General features: G+C 39.6%; 1 protein-coding gene across 7 annotated transcripts in view; it reads left to right on the plus strand.

Annotated features, from left to right (window-relative positions):
- The window catches only part of CARMIL1 (capping protein regulator and myosin 1 linker 1), a 435,866-nt gene that overhangs the window by 276,728 nt on the left and 135,514 nt on the right, over positions 1 to 23,624 (plus strand). For all 7 annotated transcript variants that reach the window (XM_029242717.1, XM_029242718.1, XM_029242719.1 and 4 more), the window contains 3 exons: positions 8,465 to 8,540; positions 13,961 to 14,049; positions 15,252 to 15,346. In XM_029242717.1, the coding sequence (XP_029098550.1) occupies positions 8,465 to 8,540; positions 13,961 to 14,049; positions 15,252 to 15,346 (260 nt within the window). The remainder of the gene's footprint in view (positions 1 to 8,464; positions 8,541 to 13,960; positions 14,050 to 15,251; positions 15,347 to 23,624) is intronic.

The following is a 23,624-nucleotide window of genomic DNA, read 5'->3' on the forward strand; positions in this document are numbered from 1 at the left end:
GCTTAGGGTCTGCCCAGGAGCTTCAAGGTAGATTTATAAGCAACTTGAATGCTGTAACTGATTAGTGAATTAATTGATTCTAACTAACGAACTATGGCTCTATCAGAATTAAATGTAGGGCCAGGTACCCTGTTGTTGCTGAATAAGCATTCAGGTATGAGGGTGACAGCGGTCATCCTGGATCCATCCAGTTAGTCTCTGGAGGAGAATAGGAATTAGGAAGTACTTGGAAAAATGCCCATTCAGTTATTATTTATAGCTTCCAAAATTTTATTTAAGTGTATTCTTAAAATTTATTCTAGTTTAGGTATCAGTGGGCCGAAAAGATGGCACAGATTGAAGAAGGCTTTGTTATACATTTCTCATGGGATCTCTCAATGGCCTGTGAGCTGACATGTTAAAAATGTAATTACACTGTAATTTGGAGTGGCAGGGAACGATGAGGTTAGAGGTAGTGGTGCCGAGGAGAAGAGAATATATAGCTTTAACTACATCGATTTTTCTTGTTCCCTGAAGATTTTTAAGAGGAGCTAATCTTCTCCCTCCTCTGAAGCCTCCGCGACATGCATCATCGAGCTTAAACTTGGCTCATGAGAGCCCAGCCAGCAGTTCATCCCCTTCAGACTCATGTTTTTGTGTTGTCATATTTCATACTCATCAAGGTGACATTCATGCGCCTGATGCTTTCAGGGAAGAGTTTGGAGTGTGGATTAATGTTTGTCAAGGTTGTCCTGAAGACACTGGTATACTTCTTTCCCAATCTAAGCTCCTTCTCTTTATTCCTGCTCTCATTTAAAAAGGAAGAAATGCAGTTTGGAGTGTGGAATCAGAAGCATTAGCTTCTATTTCCATTCCTAAATTTCTGTAAATAATTCTGTAAAACAATGGTCTCCAGCCCGGGTCAGATGGACTGTATGGTGAACACAGTAAATGATGAGATATTGAGGAATGTGGAGAAAAGAGTAGAACTTGTTTTATGCTTATTTTTTTTTATCCATTTTATGTGTGTGAGTATGGTTTTTATTTTTATTTTTTTTTACTGAGCCTAATATATTAATATAGTAGCACATGTATATAATTTATAGATTAACACACAGATTTGGGGGAGATGTGTGCTCAAAATACGTTTCAGTTAGGAGTGAACGATCAAAAAATTTAGAGAATACCCCTTTAGGCCTCTGGCATGTCCTCATCTGGGAAGTGTTTCAGGTTGTCATATCGTCAGAGTTGGTGAGTGGTCCAACTCGTTGATATAGACGTATGCATTTATATGTTGATGTCCCTGAACATCAACATACATCTATATAAATTAGCATATCAGGCAGGATTGGTATCCATGACATTTAAAAACTTTTAAAGCTCTCCCACTCCCATTTTCAAACTAGATGTAAAGGAGAAAAGTCTAAATTATCCCCAGAAAGGCTATCAAATGAATATGTCAGGAACAGACTGCTGTGGTCCTGAGTTTTACCAGCCTTTCTACTACACAGCATATTTCATTGTGTGCACACAGAAAGCAGCAGAGTGGCAAAACTCTGTATTCTTGCGTGAAACGCTTCCTTCGAGCCTTTAAATGTTTGTAAGATTTATTGGGGGGAACTCTTCAATCCTGTGGTATGTGGGCACACTCAGATAATCACAATATTGTTCATTGGATTATTACTCTGTACCTTTGTGCTTTTCTTGCATTGTAGATTATGGGGCCTGCTAGACATCCTTCCAATCTGTCAGTCATTTTTGTTCGTTAACACTGTCCTGGAGTATTTCACACTATTTGAAAGTCACAGTGTTTTTACAGTTTCAGGGAGGAGGCGGGCGGGGGCGAAGGAGTAAGGAGGGAAATTTGGCCCAAAAATAATAACTGGAAAAATTGAATTCTTACAAAGTCATCTAGATCACAAAGATCAGGTGAGAAATTCTAATTCAATAGATTATCTGGACTCTGGAGTGGCAAAGAATTTGGCAAGTGATTTAGACTCCAGATTGCTTGCCAACTTCTTTGTTTTTGCATTTTAACTTCTTTTAATAGCCCCCAAATATTAGTTTATTTTTGATGTCCAAAGGAATAAATATTGAGGAAAATCGTTGTTTAAGAAATCACCTCAGAATACATCTTAGTGTTGGCTTTCAAATTAGAAACTAAGTGGTTGGTTGAATGTAATGAAAGGGGTTTGAAATTTTTGATTTGAAAACCCATGGATATGCCACCCTGGATTCCCCTGTAGAGTAGGTTGAAGATTCTTGACAATATGGAAAGCATCTGACCCATTAGCGAGATGATGGCACAGTGGTTAAGACAACCAGATCATAGGTCACAGTGCCTGGGTCTGAATCCTGTCTCTGTCCAGACTAACTTTGTGACCATGGGCAGCTCACTAACCTCTCTGTGCCTTGGGAGAGGAGGGTGGGTCTCCATCTATAAAGTGGTGTTAATGACAGTGCCTCCCTCCTGGAGTTACTGTGAAGACTACATGGATTATGTATCTAAAACACTTTAAACATGTATTTAAAACACTTCGTGGGGCTCCCCTGGTGGCGCAGTGGTTGGGAGTCCGCCTGCTGATGCAGGGGACGCGGGTTCGTGCCCCGGTCCGGGAGGATCCCACGTGCCGCGGAGTGGCTGGGCCCGTGAGCCATGGCCGCTGAGCCTGTGCATCCGGAGCCTGTGCTCCACAACGGGAGAGACTGCAGCAGTGAGAGGCCTGCGTGCTGCAAAAAAAAAACCACTTGGTGCTAGTACATAAAAATGTTTAAATAAATACTTGCTATTTTTATATCCTACAAGATTTGCCCTCTTTTTAAATGAACAACTATATGAAGTGACCAGTTTTCTTAATTGAAAGAAAAAGGATTAGAGTTACAAAATCCCTACATTACAGAAAATTTTAGATATTTCAGAGTGTAGTTTATGGTCTTTTCTATGTTGCTTCTGTCTTGTCAGTTTTATGCTGGTATTTTCTTCTAGAAAGATAAAAGCGAAAAACTTGGTTCTTTTGAGTTTTAAGGGAAAGTTTGGATTATTCAAAGGTGTCAACTGAAATGAGAAATAAGGATCCCAACTTTTATTACCAACCCCAACTAGAGGCTGGACGAACAACAACAACGAACCAACCCTATACGTAGTACGTTTACGTCAGTAAAAAGTTAGGGGGTAGGAACTGTCTTGTCTCTGTTCAGCAGAGTATAAGAAACAACTCTGCCATGTGGCCCTCCAGGTTATTCACACTGGCTCTTCCTTTTCAGCGTTTGGAGTCTTGAAAGGTTTTTACTCCCATTTTAAGGAAATGGTAGAAGTGTCACATGAGAACATACATGAGAATACTGTGTTGTGAGGTTGCCTCAGGAGAGGCTTCCCTCAACGGCTCTAACTCTTCAAGGCTAACTTCAGATCAGAAGTCACGTGGTAATGAAGAGTCATTTAGGAAGTCAAAGCAAAACATAGTGGGGGGCTTCCCTGGTGGCGCAGTGGTTGAGAGTCCGCCTGCCGATGCAGGGGACACGGGTTCGTGCCCCGGTCCGGGAAGATCCCACATGCTGCGGAGCGGCTGGGCCCGTGAGCCATGGCCGCTGAGCCTGCGCGTCCGGAGCCTGTGCTCCGCAACGGGAGAGGCCACAACAGTGAGAGGCCCGCGTACGCAAAAAAAAAAAAAAAAAAAAAAAAGAAAGAAACCACAGTGGGATATACAATAAATGCCATGAACTGATGGCAAAAAGCTGTTACCCACTTCCCACCATGAGAAAATCAGTCAAGATGACTAGCACGGGTGTTTGGAAAGCTTTCTACATTGTATAATATAATCATTATGTGATACAAGCAGTACTTAGTGAAAACATGGGCAAGAATTGTTCCTGAGTGACACAGACCCCCGTCAGGGAAGTGCAGGGAGTTCTCTGCAGTGAGGTGACATCAGCACAGCAGTTGGGAGACGCACGTGAATGCAAATTGAGTATTTATCCAAGATTTGCTTATGTGCTCACTGATAACTGTGCTCTGAGAAAGCCGTCCCAGAAAATGAACTCTCAGAAATGAAATTAGTTATGTAGTGTCTTGTGTATTTTCTGTTTAAGGGAGGCCAAATCCAGAGGAGGAGGGAGACAGGGAGAACGGGCTAAGCAGCAGCCATATTATTACCTTTTCTAACCTGGTGTCACACAGCATCACTGGACGACATCTACCTCTGTGTTGTTTCCAATTTTTGACAATTACGAATACAGCTGTTTATCAACAATACTACTGGGTTGGCCAAAACGTTCGTTTGGGTTTTTCCGTCATATCTTATGGAAAAACTCAAAGGAACTTTTTGGCCAACCCAATATGTAAGCTTTTGTGTAAATAAAAGTTTTTATTTCTCTTGGGTGAATGCCCAGAATTGAGGTTGCTGGATTGTGGTAAATGTACATAAAACTTACTAAGCCACTGTCATGCTGTTGTCCACCTTGAGTGTGCCATTTGCATTCCCGTCAGCAGTGTATCAGGTTTCAGTCGCTTTGCATCCTGGTCAGCACTTGATATTGTCACTTTTTTTTTGTTTAAGCAATTCAGTAGGTTTGTAGTGACATCTTATTTTGGCTTTAAATTGTATTTCTCTAATGGCTAATAATTTTGAAAATCTTTCATGTACTTATTTGCCTTCAGTATATTTTCTTTGATGAAGCGTCTGTTTAGATGTTTCTGCTCATTTGAAAAAAATTGAGTTAATTGTTTCTTATTACTGACTTCTGAGAGTTCTTTATACATTTTGAATATCAAGTCCTTTGTCAGAACTGGGATTTGCAAATATTGTCTCCTAGAATATGGTTGTCTCACCCTTCTCTCAACAGCATCTGTTGCTGAGCAAGACTTTTTGACTTTGATAAAGTCCAGTGTATCATTGTTTTTTTCTTTGCTTTTGGCGTCAGTTATAAAAACTCTTAAACTGGGCTTCCCTGGTGGCACCGTGGTTGAGAGTCCGCCTGCCGATGCAGGGGACGCAGGTTCGTGCCCCGGTCCGGGAAGATCCCACATGCCGCGGAGCGGCTGGGCCCGTGAGCCAGGGCCGCTGAGCCTGCGTGTCCGGAGCCTGTGCTCCACAACGGGAGAGGCCACAACAGTGAGAGGCCCACGTACAGCAAAAAAAGAAAAAAAAGAAAAACACAAAAAAACTCTGACTAAGCCATACATTACTCTGTTGACCATTTCTTCTGGGATGGTGATGTGTCTCATCTAGAAGGCTCACGAACTTCCCATAAGAATCTTTTGTGACTGCTTTTTTTTTTTTTTTAACATCTCTCTTATTTGCACAGTAGTACTTCATATTCCCCCTATGCCAGAGGGATTATTTCACTCTATTAGAGTTGCTTTTATTTTCTGAGCCTTCTGCTAGGCTGTGCTGGGTGGTTAGTATCACAAGGGGAGGGGCTATCTTGCTGTGTTCATTGTTGCCTCAACACAGTGATTCATGCACTGTGGGTGGCACTCGCTGGATCTGTGAATGGATGGAGTTGCTGGTCATTTTCGAGTTCCCATGCCTTTGCACATGCTCTTCCTAATTACTTGAAATACTGTCTTCCGTTTTCCCTGCCTGATTGGCCCCTTCCTATCTCTCAAGCCTTGTGGACCCTTCCCCATTTGCTCCAGGATGAAGTGCTTATGTCCTTCTGTGTTCTTAGGGCACTTTGAACATGCTCCCTTTTCAGCGTGTCTCCCATGGTGCTGCAGATAGCTGAGGAGGGGTCTTTCTCCACCACTGGAGAGCTGCCCTTACTCATCACTTAATCCTCAGACCCTAATATCCCTACCTAGGACTTAGTAGGTACTAAATAAATGTTTATTGAATGAATTACAGTATATGTTTGTCCTTTTCTAATTTATTTTTAACATTAAAAAGCCTAGGCATTAACATAATTTAGAGAAACACGGTGGGCAGACCATGCCAGCATGCACGCGTCTCCATCATCTTCGTGGACATTTTTTCTATAATAAAATTTTATTTACACCATCCATAGAACATTTACTTTTATGATTCTTTTAGATTATGAATATGGATCATTATGGATAAATTTAGAAATATAGTACAAAAATTCTGTTAGAAAAATATTCATATCATCTTTAATGCTACCACCCAGGCAAGGTATTCTCGTAACATTTTGCTATACTTTTCTTCTTAAAAAAAAACACAGTGTCTATATTTGTGAGCATTTATATCTATCATTTTATATGTAGTTTTTACCAATTACACTCATTGGCTCTGATCACACAAGTATGCACCTGTAACGCTGTATATTTTTAAAATTTAATATTGCACTCCAAACATTTCTGGTGTCATTAAGTGTTAGGTTTGACTTTTAGTGTACCAGAATATTATTTTCAAGGTTTTTGCATGTCATATATAGAGATGATGCTGTCCTACCCACTGCATTAACGTGAAACCTGGTTCTATTATTGATGTGCCCTTCAACTCCTGGAAATGAATTCATATGACAAAAGCCAGCTGTACTTCAAGTCACATCAAGTGACAGAACAAAATACACAATAAAGAGGTTCTGAAGTGTAGTCACTACTTGACATTAAATCCACAAAAGGAGATGAGATGAGAATGATTTGCCATAGTTCCTGAATGGGAAAGTACAGGTGAGAACTCTCAGATACCGTGGGCTTGGGGTGCCCTGTATTATAAGGTGGAATTTACTCCCAGAGAAGCTGCAACTGTCATTAGATGTCATGGAGAAATGTCGGGACTTGTTCTGAGCCCTTGGTCGATGGAAAGAGATGAGAGAGTGGAGACCCTAAAACAACTATGGGAAGAGTTGTTTTTGTTTTTTAATCTGAAACTTCTTTTTTTAATCTAAAACTTAGCAAAGTTAATAAAGAGGCTTCTCGGTGGAAAAGATGGCACGTGGAACCACATGACTAAGACTAATTCCCTGGCGTTTTCTCTGACACCTGTGGATGCTCGTTTCACTTTTTAAAGCAAATCTGATGAAACTACACACACGTGCTTCAGAGGCTGGGTTTCGACTGTAGTTCTGTCCCTTTGGCCTAGTTTCACTATATTTCTCTGAGCATCTATTTCTTCATCTGTAAAATGTAAACAATAATACCTCCTAGCGTTGTTTTCAGATTTAAATGAGCTGTTGTTTGAGATTTAAATGTAAAGTGCCTAGCATGGGGCCTGGTACCTTGAAGCTTGAAATAATAGTGATTTTCAGTTCTCTTTCTACCTTCTGCCTTTCATTTCTATTTCAGTAAAAATGTGTTCATTTGCTGCTTGTCATGCCCTGAGGGTAAAACTGATATGGCCTCCCTGAAGCCACAAAGCTGAAATAGACAGGGATGTTGTTTTCAAAGAACTTACAACCTGGGGTGATGAGGAATAGATGTTTAAGCATCAAACTATACTATAAGACAGAATAAAATAAAGGCTGAGTAGAGGTGTAAATATTGTGCTGGTTGTGGTGACCTGGGAGAACTTAATAGAGGAGAGGATTATGATACAGGCATTGAAAGATACATGGATTTAAAATTTTTTTTTAACTTTTAATTTTATACTGGAGTGTAGTTGATTAACAATGTTGTGATAGTTTCAGGTGTACAGCAAAGTGGTTTAGTTATACATTTTCCCATTTAGGTTGCATAATACTGAGCAGAGTTCCCTGGGCTGTACAGTAGGCCCTTGTTGGTTATCCATTTTAAATATAGCAGTGTGTACATGTCAGTCCCAAACGCCCTAACTATTCCTTCCCCCCACCCTTCTTCCCCCTCATAAAAGATAACTCTGACTGTGAAATTGCATATGTTTGGTGAGCAGTGAATTGTCTGCTTTTTGGCTTGAGCATGAGTTAGGGTCTGGAAAAATAGTGTGGTGGCAGATCTCTGATACAAATAGCTTCACTCTATGACTGAAGAACTTGTATGAAGCATAAGACAAAAAAAACACCTGGGCTATCTCGTGTATAATCCGTACTAAGAACTGCAAGCAAGGTACCAAATGGTTGTGGGATGCTTGCCAGTAAGCATTGGGGATCCCATCCGATGTCACTTATTATCAGGCTAGATACTGTCCTTGCTTGCCGTATAAACTCCTCTAGCTAGAGAGCATATGATATACTTGATGGTGAAAGAATTTATGAAGGAGCAGTCTAAAGAAATAGGACCTGTTAGTATGGAATTAGACATATGATTTCTCTTAGAGTGAGGAGGTTCTTCAAACAAACACTGCTACCAACCTCTTTTTCTTTGGAAATAGGAATCAGAGTCCCTAGAGGTAATTTACCTTCAACTTTTAGGAATTCTGCTTACATCATCCTGAAGATCTGTCCTAGAGAATTTAATTGTTGTCTGGGGGTCAAAATAGATATAGCTGAATGTTGTGCTTATAAATAACAGAAATTAACAGGTAAACTGGGATGTCATGGATTAAAAAGTCAAGCGCCAATATGGCCACTGTAAGAGCACTTTTATGTATTTTGTTGTTTCTGCTTCTAGGGACCTAATACCTATCATTGCTGCTCTGGAATACAATCAGTGGTTCACTAAGGTGTCCTCTAAGGATCTAAAACTGGTAAGTAATTGAAGATGTTGCTTAGCTTTGCTGAATTTCAAAAACCTGATAATTATATAAAAACACAACACACATTTGTTTTTCTACCACACTGGTGAGCTGCATACATGTTATTTCTTAGGGGGATATTTTCTTATAAATGATCTGCAGACCATTTTATAAAGTTTGTAATGTGAGATGCTTCAGAGAAGTACTTCCTCATGTTTTCAGCTCCTTCAGGCAATTTTAGATGATGAACAGAAAGACACATTTAGTGGAGCCTTCAGTACATACTCATTCTGTTGGCAAAGACTATTAAAGTTACATTTGCACAGCTGCAGATAGCAGGTTTTATGTTCCTATCTTGCGTTCCATCTCCACAAAGCTTCGCTTCCTGAGAATTTAGGAAAACGTTGCTAAGGTAGAGTTGGTCCGGTTTAATTATGATAGTTAGCATTAATTTTCTAGATGAGTTTTTGGGCAGATTTATGTGTAAGCAAAATGAAATCAAAGTGAAATCTGTTAGTTTTCATAAGGCATAGGGGAGCCAAAGTTTTGGTCTGTTTTACTATTGGAAATAAGATGCTCTGTTGGGTTTTTTTTTTTTTGCAAATTCAAAGCAGCCATATGGACAGATGCTTATCCATGAGTTAGGTTTCTGCTGCTTCATTTTAGCACAGAAGATAATTTAGATGTTGTTTTATTGGAGACTCTTACATTCAAGCCTCCACCTTTCAGAGGTCATAGAAACTGGGGGTTTAAGATTTTAAAAGTGAAGAGACAGGATTTGGATTGAGACATGGATCTATTGAAAGTGGAGGGTTGAGATTTGCTGGCAGCCAGCCTGCTGGTTCTCTGAACTTGCCTGGCGTGTGAGTGGCTTAAGGTGTTATAGGTATGAGCATAGGCAGAACTCATTTGGGGATTATTAAGAGCCAATGCAGCAGACAAAAAGAGTGTGGGCTTGGAAACCCACAAATCTGGGTTTCAGATTCTGACTCTTATTACAAGGCTGTGTGACCTTAGATACATTACTTGACCTTCCAAGGGCCTCTGTTTCCTGCGTCCCTATTATTGTGAGCTAGTTGGAGCTCATGTCTTATCAGAATCTGTGGCTCAATAGCTATACAGTAAAACTTGGTTTAATAAATAGATGTCAAATGAGTTTGTCGAATGAATGAATGGACATAGAAATATAACTATTTTGCAGGTTATTGAGATGAGTAAATAATGTGTATAGAAATTCTAACAATGCCTAACGTATTACAGGCGTGTCACAATCAGATTAGCAAAGAGGCTGAGAAATGAACAAATGGGGGAGCATGAATTATGGAAACTGTATCAGCTACACGGCCGGGGGTGGTGGTGGTGGCGTCTGAGGTCAGTGATGATTTGAGGTACAGATGGTGACCTCCCAGGGAACAAACAGCCGTGATGGGAGACCTGGGAACAGAAGTCTCTCATTGCTGTTTGCAGGGATGGGGACCATTTGCAGGACTGAACCAGCAGAGATTCCAGATGCACGAGGGGAGCCATTTTGAGGAATGAGAAGTAGATTAGCCCAGGGATTGTGGGATCAGAGAGAACAATGCTTTGCTACCAAGTCAGGTTTCCTGGTTCAGTCAGACATTCACCTAAGCGCATGATTTTCAAAATGGGGCACAAGAGAGCTGTGAGGAGGTTGTGGAAATCCCACTTTTGGAAGTTGTCCCAAATCATTAGTACCAGGCCACCGGTGCTGCCATTCTGTCATTATTCCTCCCAGGCAGCATCTCCTTTTAACTGCCTTAGATGTTTAGGGAAGAAAACATGCACCTAATTATTTCAGTCTTGGCTAGACAAAGCGTGTAAGCGTTCATATGCTTTCTTGGGTGTCCCGGGATGGCAGGAAGTGGAGTGACAGGATTTGAGGATTGCCCTCACTGCTTATCTATTAACTGAGATTTAAACATAAAAATGCAAACGTGCATAGTTTTAATATTTGGTATTTAAAAATGAAAAATGGTCTTTGGGCTATCTCTCTGCAAGTTTTCAAAAAGAATACTAGCAGTTCTTCCATGTTTGTTACCCAAAGTTAAAAAAACCAAGAATGGGGCTTCCCTGGTGGCGCAGTGGTTAAGAATCTACCTACCCACGCAGGGGACACGGGTTCGAGCCCTGGTCCAGGAAGATCCCACATGCCGCCGAGTAACTAAGCCCGTGTGCCACAACTACTGAGCCTGCGCTCTAGAGCCCGTGAGCCACAACTATTGAGCCTGCATGCTGCAACTACTGAAGCCTGTGCGCCTAGAGCCTGTGCTCCACAACAAGATAAGCCATCGCAATAAGAAGCCTGCACACCCCAGCGAAAAGTAGCCCCTGCTCGCCGCAACTAGAGAAAGCCTGCACGCAGCAACGAAGACCCAACACAGCCAAAAAGAGAAATTAAAAAAAAAAAGAAAAAAAATGATACTTTCCCTTTTGATGGCTTCTACAGTATGCGGCCTCAGAACATTTTCTAACACCTGGTCTGTTTGAGGCAAAGGAAGGCATTACACCTTCTGTGAATTTTTTAAAACACGAAGTGTAAAAAGAAGTAACCTCCTCTCAAGTTATATGAATTCTCTGGGTTGTTAAGATTGCTGCTTGCTCAATAGAAGTCTCCTGAGCTTAAGGTACCACAGGAAAAATATGACATATGCTTTATGCTGATCTTATGAAGCCAGTTAGCAGTCAGTATCGTGAATTTAAATGGAGGGATAGAGGGATTTTTTTTTTTTGAAGATATGCTGAATATGCAATTAGGACCAAGATTCTGGACTCATTAAATTAGCAGTAGAATTGAGGTCTTGCTCAACGCTCTCAGTTTTAGAATTTAGGCAAGTCATTGAGCATCATTGGGTCTTTTTCAATCATTTAAAAATGATATGGTTGGGCTGGATAATGTACGTGGTTCCTCTTAGTTCCAAATTTTCATATTTGTTTTATTGAATTAGTTCATTTGTTATTTTATAGTGATTCTTCTAGTTTTTATACTGTACTTTTTATTTTTAAATTTTTTTTAAAGTTGATTTTCTTATTTTTTAAATTTATTTTATTTTATTTTTTTTGGCTGCGTTTGGGTCTTCATTGCTGCGCGCGGGCTTTCTCTAGTTGAGGCGAGCAGGGGCTGCTCTTCGTTGCGGTGCGCGGACTTCTCATTGCAGTGACTTCTCATTGCACAGCGTGGGCTCTAGGTGTGCGGGCTTCAGTAGTTGTGGTGCGCGGGCTCAGTAGTTGTGGCTCGTGGACTCTAGAGTGCAGGCTCAGTAGTTGCGGTGCATGGGCTTAGTTGCTTTGCAGCATGTGGGATCTTCCTGGACCAGGGCTTGAACTTGTGTCTGCTGCATTGGCAAGCGGATTCTTAACCACTGCACCACCAGGGAAGTCCTACATTTGATTTTTAAATAAATACAAGCTCTTAGAGAGTCATTGTATTAATTCGTTAAAAAAAATTTCCTCTAAACCTGTAAACGTAGTGCTGAACATGAAGTAGACATTTGGGGAAGACTACGTAATGGTAACATTTACTTGTTATCTAGGTTTGTGTGTGTATCTCTTTAAAATGTCCATCACTTTATATTCTTTGGTGTAGCAAATAATGCTTTTCATGTAGTTGGCACTTAATAAAAAGTAGCAAAATTAATGTAATCATGAACGACTTATTACTCTTCTCCCCTACTGGCATCTTTAAAGAAAAGTTGGACACACTTTTCATACATTTTTTAAAAAAACTTTTATTACAGTAATTATGCCCAATGGGTAAATGAAAGCCCTGCTTTACATCCTGGCTTTGGTAAATTACTTTTCTGGATGCTCTGAGCTAGCCCTGGAACGGTAATGATACCATGGATTGTTTCTGGAAATTAGAATAATCTTTGCAAAAACGTGTCTGAGTAATCACTTTTTATCATGACGACACAGAATAAGATCAGTTCCTCTGGTTGTACATTGTAAGGCGAAGAATTATACTGATGAGGGGTCACCATTTTGAAAATCACCACTGTCAGCATAATATAAATTGCAGGCATTGGGTCACTTGGAATTAATTTTCCTCTCCCCTCATCAATCTGTGGGACACATTAGAAGCCCAGGAATAGTGTGAAAGCAACAATATAGACCCAGTGGGATCAAGCAGCACAGAAGAATTATAACAGCCTTAAATGCTGGGTGACTTGGTGGTTTTTCCAAGTCAGTTTTTCTAAAGGCTGCTTGACTGGAGAACTTTTGCTATATTTTATACTGTTCCCATAATGGTTAATCCACTTGGGTATTTATGATCTGATAAATCAAAGAACTATAATACTTTTATGTGGTATTTTAAGAAAAGAAACTGCTTTGACATTTGTATGCATGACACAAAATGATTTCTCTCTCTTTTTAAAATAATATAAAGGATTTAAATAGACCCTAGATTATAATGACATTTAAATATCACTTTTTAATGTCCAAATAATTTTAAGGTCAGGAGCCACCTTAAATTACTTTTGGAATAAGGCAGGATATAAGTAAATATAAAACATAAATAAATAAAAATTTAAAAGAAAAAATTATGCACAATTCTACCAGGGCACAACTCTTCATTTTTCATAGTCCCCTCAAGACTTTTGCTACATAGCTTACCTATTTCAATTGTTGTAATCTTTATTAAACATTTTATTTTACTTATGCATTTTCATTTAACATTATATCATAAGAATTTAAAATATTTTGACAGATGTAAGTTTACAACTACATAATTTTTGTAAACATGAGGTTTATTAACATGAGACCATTAATTACTGAAGTCTTTCTTATTACCTTACCCTAGTTTAGAGATTACTAGTAGGAACATCGTAATACCTAACGATTATCAAGTGGTTATTCAGCCTCCCTTTTAAAGTACATGACATCTTTAATCTAATTTTCTTATCTACAAAAAGGGAATAATAATACTTAATTAACAGTTTTATAATGAAATGCATGTAAAGGGCTTAGCTCAGTGAAGAAAGCCTCATCATTGTCATCATCACCATTGTTGCAACCACTCAGTCTTTAGTTTGTTATTTTGGATATCCCTTTCTTGGGAATTCCTTTTGGTTTTCCCAGGGTTGGGTGAGATACGCCTCTGTATGCCCATAGCACTACCAAAAATGGCCTTTCTAGTTTTCTATTTCTATATTTCTGTTTTTCTATCATAATTGTGTATTTCCTTCTTGTCTGATTGCCTTCCGGAGGGTACACTCTTGAAGGCAGACACCTTGTCCTCTACGTTGTATTCCCAGGACCTTCATTGTGAGGGGTGTGTAGTAGTAGATGTTGAGTCATAGTTTGTTGAATGAATGATTTATTTAACAAAAACTTCGCATCTGCATAGATTTATGACAGTGAAGTGAGATTATTTTTAGACTTATGACATGCTCAAAGAATATTTTCTCTTATAGTCCACTGATGTCTGCGAACAGATCTTGAGGGTGGTGAGTAGGTCCAATCGACTGGAAGAACTGGTGTTGGAAAACGCTGGACTTAGAACGTGAGTATTTCCTGAATACATGAATGTGTTGCTTTAAAACATTTTGCCTTTTCCTCTAAAATTAATATGTAGTTTTGAGAAAAACGTTAGGCTACTCACATATAGAGTATAGCGTATTCCTTTCTTAAAAAAAGTCTCTGTGATCCCCATCATTATCATGAAGGTCAAGGATTTTCTAACATCTTTTGCAGTTGTGTCACATGGTATGTTTGATGGTACATAAGTATAGTGGTTAAGAGCGTGGACCCTTGAGCCAGATGCCTGATGGCTTTGGGCAAATTGTTTCAGTTCTCTGTGCCTCAGTCTCTTCATCTTTAGGGTGGAGATAATAATAATGCCTACTTTATAGAATATGGTAGTAAGGATAAATGAATTAATACATGGGAAGTGTTTAGAAAAGTGTCTTTCATATTATAGATGCTATGCGTTAGCTTTTACTAGTATCATTAATGGCAGTCATAGTAATAACACATTTCATAGGATGTTACTGCTTTGTTTTGAGCTGTTTTAGCCATTTCTCTCCCTTTTCAAATTCACACTTAAATAATCTTCATCTAATGGTTCAGTAACCAATACCCAAGCCTTACCAGGGGCAGGTGAGTTTGAATCTGCTGGAGTAAAGATTTTACTGCTACTACGTGAGGAGGGTTGACGGTTTCATAATCATAGCACTTAGTGCGTTATTTTACGTTAAACACACCTGAGATAGTGATTTTGACTTTTGTTAAAATATAGTGCTAGCAACTGTAGCCTTTAAATTCAATGATTAGGGCAGTCAGTTTTGCATTCGTGATTATTGCATGAAATTAGAACTGATACAGTGAATAGCCTACTGTACTTTTCATGAAAAGCAGGTTCAGTTCAGGATTTGTTTTTTAAGTCATGAAGGAGCCAAATAGTACTACTAGTAGCATCCTGCAGTGTGTCTTTAAAGGGGCAATTATATATTTTCTTTTTTCTTTTGAATGAGATTTTGACTGATCAAGATGAACCATATTCTAGCTATGGCTTTACAGACTCTAATGAGGATATGAACTAGGGTAAATAGATTGGTTCTTAACAAATATATGATATATAGGTTAATATCGTAAAGAATGCTTTTCTCTTTTTAGATTTCACCCTAGCTATTCTAGCTTTAAATTTTTTATTTGAGCAGTTTTACACTTTGTGTTATTTCATCTGACTGTTTTGTTTACTTGCAGAGATTTTGCACAAAAACTGGCCAGTGCTCTAGCACATAATCCCAACTCAGGACTCCATACGATTAACCTTGCTGGCAACCCACTGGAGGATCGAGGTACCGTAACATTTACGTGACCATTGATGCCAGAACTGTAAGAGGATTAGGGAGTTTTAATTGAGCCATGCCTGAAGAATAGTGTCAAGCTTAGCTGTAATTATGTTATAAATGCTGCTGATGCTCTTGTTGGCTTCTAATTCTTTCCACCCTTTTGTGAAAATACTCGTGCTACAATTTTATCAGCTGATAAGCTATTCTTGAAGTGACCCAGATGGAAAGGAGGATATTATTTTTATTTATTATTTTTATTGAAGTCTAGTTGATTTACAGTGTTGTGTTAATTTCTGCTGTACAACCAAGTGATTCAGTTATACACATATATACATTCTCTTTTATATTCTTTTCCATTATGGTTTATCCCAGGATACTGAATATAGTTCCCCGTGCTATACAGTAGGACCATGTTGTCTATCCATTCCAGATGAAATAGTTTGCATCTACTAACCCCAGACTCCCAGTCCATCCCTCTCCCCAACCTCCCCTCCCCCTTGGCAACCACATGTCTCTTCTCTATGTCTGTGAGTCTGTTTCTGTTTTGTAGGTATGTTCATTTGTGTCATATTTTAGATTCTACGTATAAGTGATATGGTTATTTGTCTTTCTCAGAAAGAGGATATTATTTTTAAACTATTGTATTGATTTTTTATTGCTGGGTAACAAATTACCAGAAACTTGGCAGCGTAAGGTGACACAGATTTATTACGACACAGTGTTTTGGGGTCAGAAGTCTGGGTAGAGGTTAGGTGGGTTCTCAGTGTCATGAGGCAGAAATCAAGCTGTTAGCAGGGGCTGTGATCTTACCTGTGACCTGGGGTCTTCCTCAAGCTCTCTGGTTGTTGGCAGAATCAATTTCCTGAGGCTGTAGGACTAGGTAATTATTTTCTTGCTCGCTGCTTGCCAGGGACCACTCCCAGCACCTGGAGGCTGTGTTCAGGTCCTTGCCATGTAGTCCCCCCCTCTCACAACATGCCTGTCTGCCTCGCGTTCCAGGCCAGCAGAAGCACATCTCTCTGATGCTCTTTCTTTCAGTCTGCTCACCTGTTTGAGTCAGACCCACCCAAGACAATCTCCCTTTTTTTTTTTTTTTTTTTTTTGCGGTTTGTGGGCCTCTTACTTTTGTGGCCTCTCCCGTGGCAGAGCACAGGCTCTGGACGCGCAGGCTCAGCGGCCATGGCTCACGGGCCCAGCTGCTCCGCGGCACGTGGGATCTTCCCGGTCCGGGGCACGAACCCACGTCTCCTGCATTGGCAGGCGGACTCCCAACCACTGCGCCACCAGGGAAGCCCCAATCTCCCTTTTGATTAACTCGGAGTTGACTGATTAGTAACCTAATCACATTCATAATATCCCAGCATATTCATTGGTCTGCCCACACACTTGACGAAATTATAGCGGGTGTGTTTACCAGGGGGCAGGAATCTTGAGGACCGTCTTACAATTCTGACCATCACAAATGTTTTTAAATTTTTAACAAGATTTGAATGTAAGAATAGAGAGAAGTTGAAGGACTAGATTTCATGATGAGGCAAAAGAAGTTTTCATTACAAGTGTTTGTGTGAGTAGAGGGAAGAGTCAGTAGGTTTAGAAAGTGAAACTTGAGAGTTTGAATTCACAGTGGGAGAACATTGATGGATGAGGTTTAAGATGAAGTAGCTTTGTCTCTAGAGGGAATACTTCGTTTTCATTATCTGTGGCAGGTGTTTTCCAGCATTGTTGAATAAGGGCCTTTCATCTTGTGATGTTACATATTCGATGAGAATTAATTATTAAACTGAGCTGAAGATACTGATATAGACATTCAGTTCTGCTTTTTTATTCCTGATATTGACATTGTTCTTCATTGAAAAAGACACCCATGTGGTTTCCAAACAAACATTCGAAGAGGAACTTCACAGCCTCTGAAGTAGTGAACCTAAAGGAAGGTTGAGACTGAATTGGAAAACTAGTTCACATGAAAGACACTCTCATAGATGTATAGGGCAAAGCTGAAAATAATGGATACATATCCCTGCAACAGGAGTTTCTCTGGGGTTTAGTCTTTTCTTTAAGAAAAACAACTGTTCTATTAGTCGAATGCCACAAAGAGGCGACTATAACAAAGTGGAAACCGTTATAGATCACCTTTTATAGACATGAGGGCTGTTTGGCTTTTGTTTTTAAGATGGAAGGGACTCGAACATTTTTCTCTACTGACAGGACAAAATCAGTAGTTGTTAAAAGCCAGTTGCTAAGGATGTGAAATCCAGAGTGCAGTGAGGGACACTCCTTAGTCATCAGGCAAACACAAATTCAAACCACATTGAGATACCACTTCAGAGCCAATAGTTTGCCTATAATCAACATAAGTGTTGGAGAGGATGTGGGAAATGGGAACTCATGCATTACTGGCGGGAGTGTAAAATGGGGCAGCCTCTTTGGATACTGGTTAACCAGTTGCTTCAAAAGTTAAACACAGGGGCTTCCCTGGTGGCGCAGTGGTTGGGAGTCCGCCTGCCGATGCAGGGGACATGGGTTCGTGCCCCGGTCCGGGAAGATCCCACATGCCGTGGAGCGGCTGGGCCCGTGAGCCATGGCCGCTGAGCCTGTGCGTCCGGAGCCTGTGCTCCGCAACGGGAGAGGCCACAGCAGTGAGAGGCCCGCGTACCGCGAAGAAAAAAAAAAAGTTAAACACAAATTTGCTTGATGACCCAGCAGTTCCACTTCTAGGTGTTACCAAGAGAAATGAAACGTATGTCCACAAGAAGACTCGTGAATGAATGTTGATAGCAGTGTTATTCATGATCGCCCCAAAGTGGAAACCCAAATGCCCATTACTGGTGAGGGGATAAACAAAATATGGTGTATCTGTACTGTGGAGCACTTACTCAGTAGCATGAGAGAACGTGGCACTGATCCTGCCTAAGACACTGTTGAACCCCCAGAAACGTTACGCTCAGTTGAAGAATCCAGACCCCAAAGACCTCTTGTTATTGTTTGTGTTTGGGAGGCAGTGAGGGGCAGAATGAGTCTGAGGCCCTTCATCTTTCTTGTCATGTGCGTCATATGCCCTGAGGTGCAGCCCTACTGGACAGCCTTGTCTATTGGACCCTCTCCTTTGGTTTAAACTCCTGCAACAGTGCTTCCTTCATTCTGCCTCACTGTAATTAGATGTGGATGTTTCTCCACCAGCTTAGTTCTCTTCCCTACTTCTGTCCGTCATTCTTTCCTAACCTTCGAAGACACACTACATCTAGCCTAAGGCCTTGTACGTAATCAATAAATATTTTCTTTAAATTTGATTTCATTTAATCGAATTCCCTTTTGTGGTTTTTAAATTGCAGTTGAAAACCATGGTGAAGTTTATAGAGATTTCTTTTGTACAGAGTCAGAGCATGTATTCAGAGATGACGTTTCCCTGCCTCTTTGCTCCACTTTCCTACCTGTGTGACCTGATTTTGTGCATCTTTTCACCTACCTGCAGTCTGTTCCCAGGTGTTAGAACCATGAATCCTTCCAAGGATGTTTTCCACAGCTTGGTGCGTAGATACCGACTCTTCGGGGTGTTTTCTGCTCACTTACATTCAAGTTTTGACACTCCTGACACGTTTCTGCCCCCTCTAATTCATTCGTCGCTGTGTTTGCCGGTGCCCTGGGACAATTGCCAACACCTGTATTCCCCACCTTTTTTCACTCTTGGGGCTGACCCTCCTGAACACCGATTCTTTACAGGCTTTTTCTTCATCCAGGCTAAATATCTGAAAGTGATCGGTAGCTTTTCTGCTCCTGGATGGAAAGTCCACAAGAAATCCAACTGAGTGTAAAATATTTATAGAAACTTCAAAATAGGGAAAAATTTTCATGACTTTTTCTCTGAGGTTTTCAATGGAAAACAATAAAAAAGCATGGGGGAGGAGTTTGCGATTGAATTGTTTAGTCTATGAAGAGAGACCGAGCCCAGGAAGATTATTTACAAGGAATTGCAAAGAAACGCAAGGCAGTTTGGCAGCCTCGAATTCTGAGGAATTTAAGCACCAAGTGGAATTTGATTTTGTACCTGAACCATTCTTTCAGGGACTTATTTGGAAACTCTAGAGAGGAAGTTTGGCTCCTTGCTTTGTTATATGAAAGATGATGCAGCACAGCCCTGATATTTACAGCTCAGCTTCCCTGTCAGGCTCATGTGCAGAGGACAGGCAGCCTTCTGTTGTTAAGGGGCTTGGGGTGGAGGAGGTTGAAGTATGATTTAGTAGGAGGCGTGTAGTGTGTATGGGCAACGTTTCCAATGCTGGATGCCCTGCTTCCCCTCTGCGAGAGCCCCACACGGCAGTGAACGGACCACACACAGGCAGGAGCTTCTCTTATCCTGTTTGTGGGGCCGGCCCTGTGCCCCAGCTTGCTCTTGGCCTTCTAGCCCAGTGTGTTTTCAGATTGTGGGTCAAGACCTGGTAAGCATTTAAAAAAAAAAAAAAAAGAAATAGAATAGAAAATATCAGAGTGCATTGTTCAGGAAAATTTGGGTTTTAGTTTTCTATTACATGTGTATGTGTTTATTTTGGTATGAGGTTCCTGCATCATGATGACAGATCTCTTTCTTTATGTGGGTCATGGTTGAAAAGGCTTGAAACTCCCTGTTCTAGCTGAACTTCATTAACTAGTTCTGTGGTGAGTCCTCTGGGCTGACCTAGTATCTGAACCAGGGTGTTTCAGTCATCACCTTGTGACTAATCCTTTGGATCTGATGACTTTTTGGATCAAAGTTGAGTGTTTTGGGGGAATGCAACTCTTCTCTCTCTGCTCATTTCACACACTTTCCTTCCGTAAATGTCACAAGCTCTGTATTCTGTTCTCCCTAGTTACCCGTCCCAGTTATCCTAGATTTTATGATCTTAGCCTCATGAGGAATGTCTGTCCTTATTTCCTCCCCTCACTTTGTTCTAAATTGGATTATTTTGTTTAAAGATGATTTAGAATCCTGTCTTGGAGTGTTTCTCTTTTGGAAATGTTGACCTGAAGCACCCAAATATTTTATTTTTTCTCCAGCCATCTGGTGGTGGCTCTGATTTGATTTTCTGGAGGAGACAAGATAAATAGATTCTAGAATTGTCCCTTACATTTTGGGGTGCTGTAGATCTTTCATATCTCAGTGTATACCAGTGGATTCTGGAGTCAAAATACATAGGTTCGAATCTGGGCCTCTCTACTTTACATCTGAGTTTCCTCGGACTAGTTACCTAACTTCTCTATGCCTCAGATTCCCCATCTCTAAAATAATAATAACACCTCCTACATAACGGTGTTCTAAGGATTAAATGAGGTAATACACATAAAAGCCATAAGAATCGCCTGTCACATACTATGCACTCTCAATAAGTGTTAACTCTTACCACCATATTTGATTCATAAAATAGTCTTGTGAAGTTAAATAGCACAAATGTTATTATTCCCCTTTAGAGATGAGGAAACCATGTTTACATAATTTGGAAAAGTTTGCAGAGTCATACCTAGTACCGACAGACTCTTGTTCAGAATTGCCTTAGTGATCAATCAATCAGCCTTTATACTGTGGTTGGGATTTTCTGATTTGGCTGTCTAGATTTCCCTTGGAAGTGTAAGTAAGGAAATAATTTTGTGTATGCGATTTGGAAAACATTGGCTTTTTCCATAGCACGTCAGTGCATTTTCTTAATCACTTTGATATTTAAAGAGGCCAGGTTTCTGTGCGACAGCTACTCAGCAGAAAGTACTTTTGTTTAGAGTCATGATTTCAGCCATATTTAATTGATATTTTTATGGTTATACAGGGTAAAACAGTATTTTTAAAACTGCATAGATTTGGATTTTAGGGCATTCAAAAATTAAGTGTGTTGACAGTTTTTTCCCACTAGTCTTTTATTCCTATATTCCTAGTTCTTGAATCTCTTTCTCTCAGTCTTATTTTTGAAATGGAAATACTCCATCGTGTTTTATTTATTTACTTCTTTTTTTTTTTTAGTGTTTCTGAACTCTCCAGGGAAGCCATTGGAATTAGTAGAAATCTAAAGATTTTAACTCTCACCGGTGTTCTGATAGCTACAGTGTCAAATCTATATGCTTTCTAACAGACAAGAAAGAGATCTTTTGTTTCCCTGTATCATGTTGCTAGAACTCCATAGCAGGATTTTGTTAAATTATTAATATTATGCTTCTGGTCAACCAGGACCCACCTTAAACCGTTTTTTCCAACCATGTGAATCACACTGATTCCAGAATATCAAAATTTTAGAGTTTTATATGTTATTGTCATAGGCTTTTAAGTACATGCATGATTAATGGGTTAAAACTGCAATGTCAAATTTAATTTCCTGTCTTAGGAAGTTAATTACATCAGATGGCAAATTATAATTCTAAACATTTTATAATTACTTTTTTATTAGTCATAAATATTTCGATAATAGTTTTGTTTTGAAAGGAGAAATAAAAATTCGACCATTTTTTCCTTCTAAATTTGACACATAGTAAAACAAAAATAAATTACAAGAAGGGTTATTCATCCAGTAAAGTCTCCAGATGAAAGCTTTTGGTGATAAATTTCGTTTTAATTCACAGCTCTGAAGGCTAAGTTTTGCTTTATTTGGGGGGCAGAATTGAATAGTTTTGGCCAGAGGTTGAAAAGGTCTCTTCTGTCCTTTCTTTGTGGGGAAATGTTTTCTTGGTGATCAGTTTCTTCCATGGCACTATTGAGTAACTGACTTCAGGAAGTACAAGGGAGGTTAATTTTTTTGTTTTTCCTGAGATTTTGGCTGCCAGGCACCCTCAATTCATTCATGTTGCCAAGACCCCATTTCTGAAGTCTGCCAGAGTGGAGGACCCTTTGTGTAATAATCTGTTACGTTTCTATCAAAAGTGAATTTAGTTTTTTCATTTTCAAAAAACTGAACAGTACTGGCCCCAGTTATGCCTTTCATTCCATTAGCACTTAGCAAGGGTGTTTCTTTAAAGAAGAAATATAATATATTTATGAGTTGTGGATGCCTAGGAAACTAAAACAAAACATTTCATCAAGAAAAAAAGAAGCTAGTAACTTAGTCTGGGATTAGATAAAAAATACTTTAAGTGAACAATCTTGTATCTGAGACTTTAGTCCTTTTTACCTTTAATCCTGCTTTCTTTGTTTAAAATAAATGCTCAAACATGACTTTATTCACCTTTATTCTAACTTAGGAGCTTCACGTTTTATTACTTTCATTACTTTAGGGTGTGATAGTTCTATTTCTAGAGAAAAGTATTGTTGGATTATTTATTCTTTTTTGTCTACCTTCCTTTTTAAAAGGAAGTTTATGATTAAGGAATGAACAGATGGGTGGGTGTCACCAGTAGTGTAAAATAGTTGTTCCATTCTGGCCTTGCATTTGGTTGTAGGCATTTACAATTTTATGTGGTGTTCCAGGTGTGTCTGACACAAAAGAAAATATTGAAAGTTTAGAAATTATCATTTTCTCAAAGAACAAAGCAAAACAACTCGAGTCAACCTGAGTGAAACAAATTTGAAGTTTAACTTTGATCTAACAGATATTTTCAGCATTATTTGGGGATATATATAATCCATTTTTAAACATTGTCGTAGCATATACTTTGCTGAGTGAAAAAATACGTGAAAGAATTGGTCATGAGTAGTCAATGATAACTCTTGTCAATATTTAAAATAAGAATCTGGTGTCCTTTCCTCTTCCATACCTAATTTTTTTTTTAAGACTTAACTTTTTTAGAGTAGTTTTAGGTTCACAGCACAATTGAGAGAAATATAGAGAGATTTCATATATTCCCTGGGCCCACATAGGCATAGCCTCCCTTGTTATCAACATCCATCAGCAGAGTTAAGACATTTGTTACGATTGATGACCCTCCATTAATGCATTGTAATCGCCGAAAGTCCATAGTTTTCATTAGGGTTCTCTTGGTGTTTAATGGGTTTGGACAAATGTATAATGACATGCGTCCCTCGTTATAGTATAGTATCATGCAGAGTATTTTCACTGCCTGAAAAATTCTGTGTCCTACCTGTTTATCCTTCCTCCCCATGCACCCCCATACCCAACCCCTGGCAATCACTGGTCTTTCTACTGTCTCCAGAGTTTTGCCTTTTCCAGAATTTCGTGTAGTTTTCAACTACTATGGGTAAATACCAAGGCGTGTGATTGCTGAATTACATGGTAACATTAAGTTTAGTTTTATAAGGAATCACCAAACTGTCTTCCAAAGCAGCTGTCCCATTTTGCATTCCCACCAGCAATGAGTGAGCGTTCCTCTTGCTCCACAT

The sequence above is a fragment of the Monodon monoceros genome, unplaced genomic scaffold (genome assembly GCF_005190385.1).
Source record: "Monodon monoceros isolate NGI ecotype Baffin Bay Population unplaced genomic scaffold, NGI_Narwhal_1 Super_Scaffold_3, whole genome shotgun sequence".
NCBI classification, from domain to species: domain Eukaryota; kingdom Metazoa; phylum Chordata; class Mammalia; order Artiodactyla; family Monodontidae; genus Monodon; species Monodon monoceros.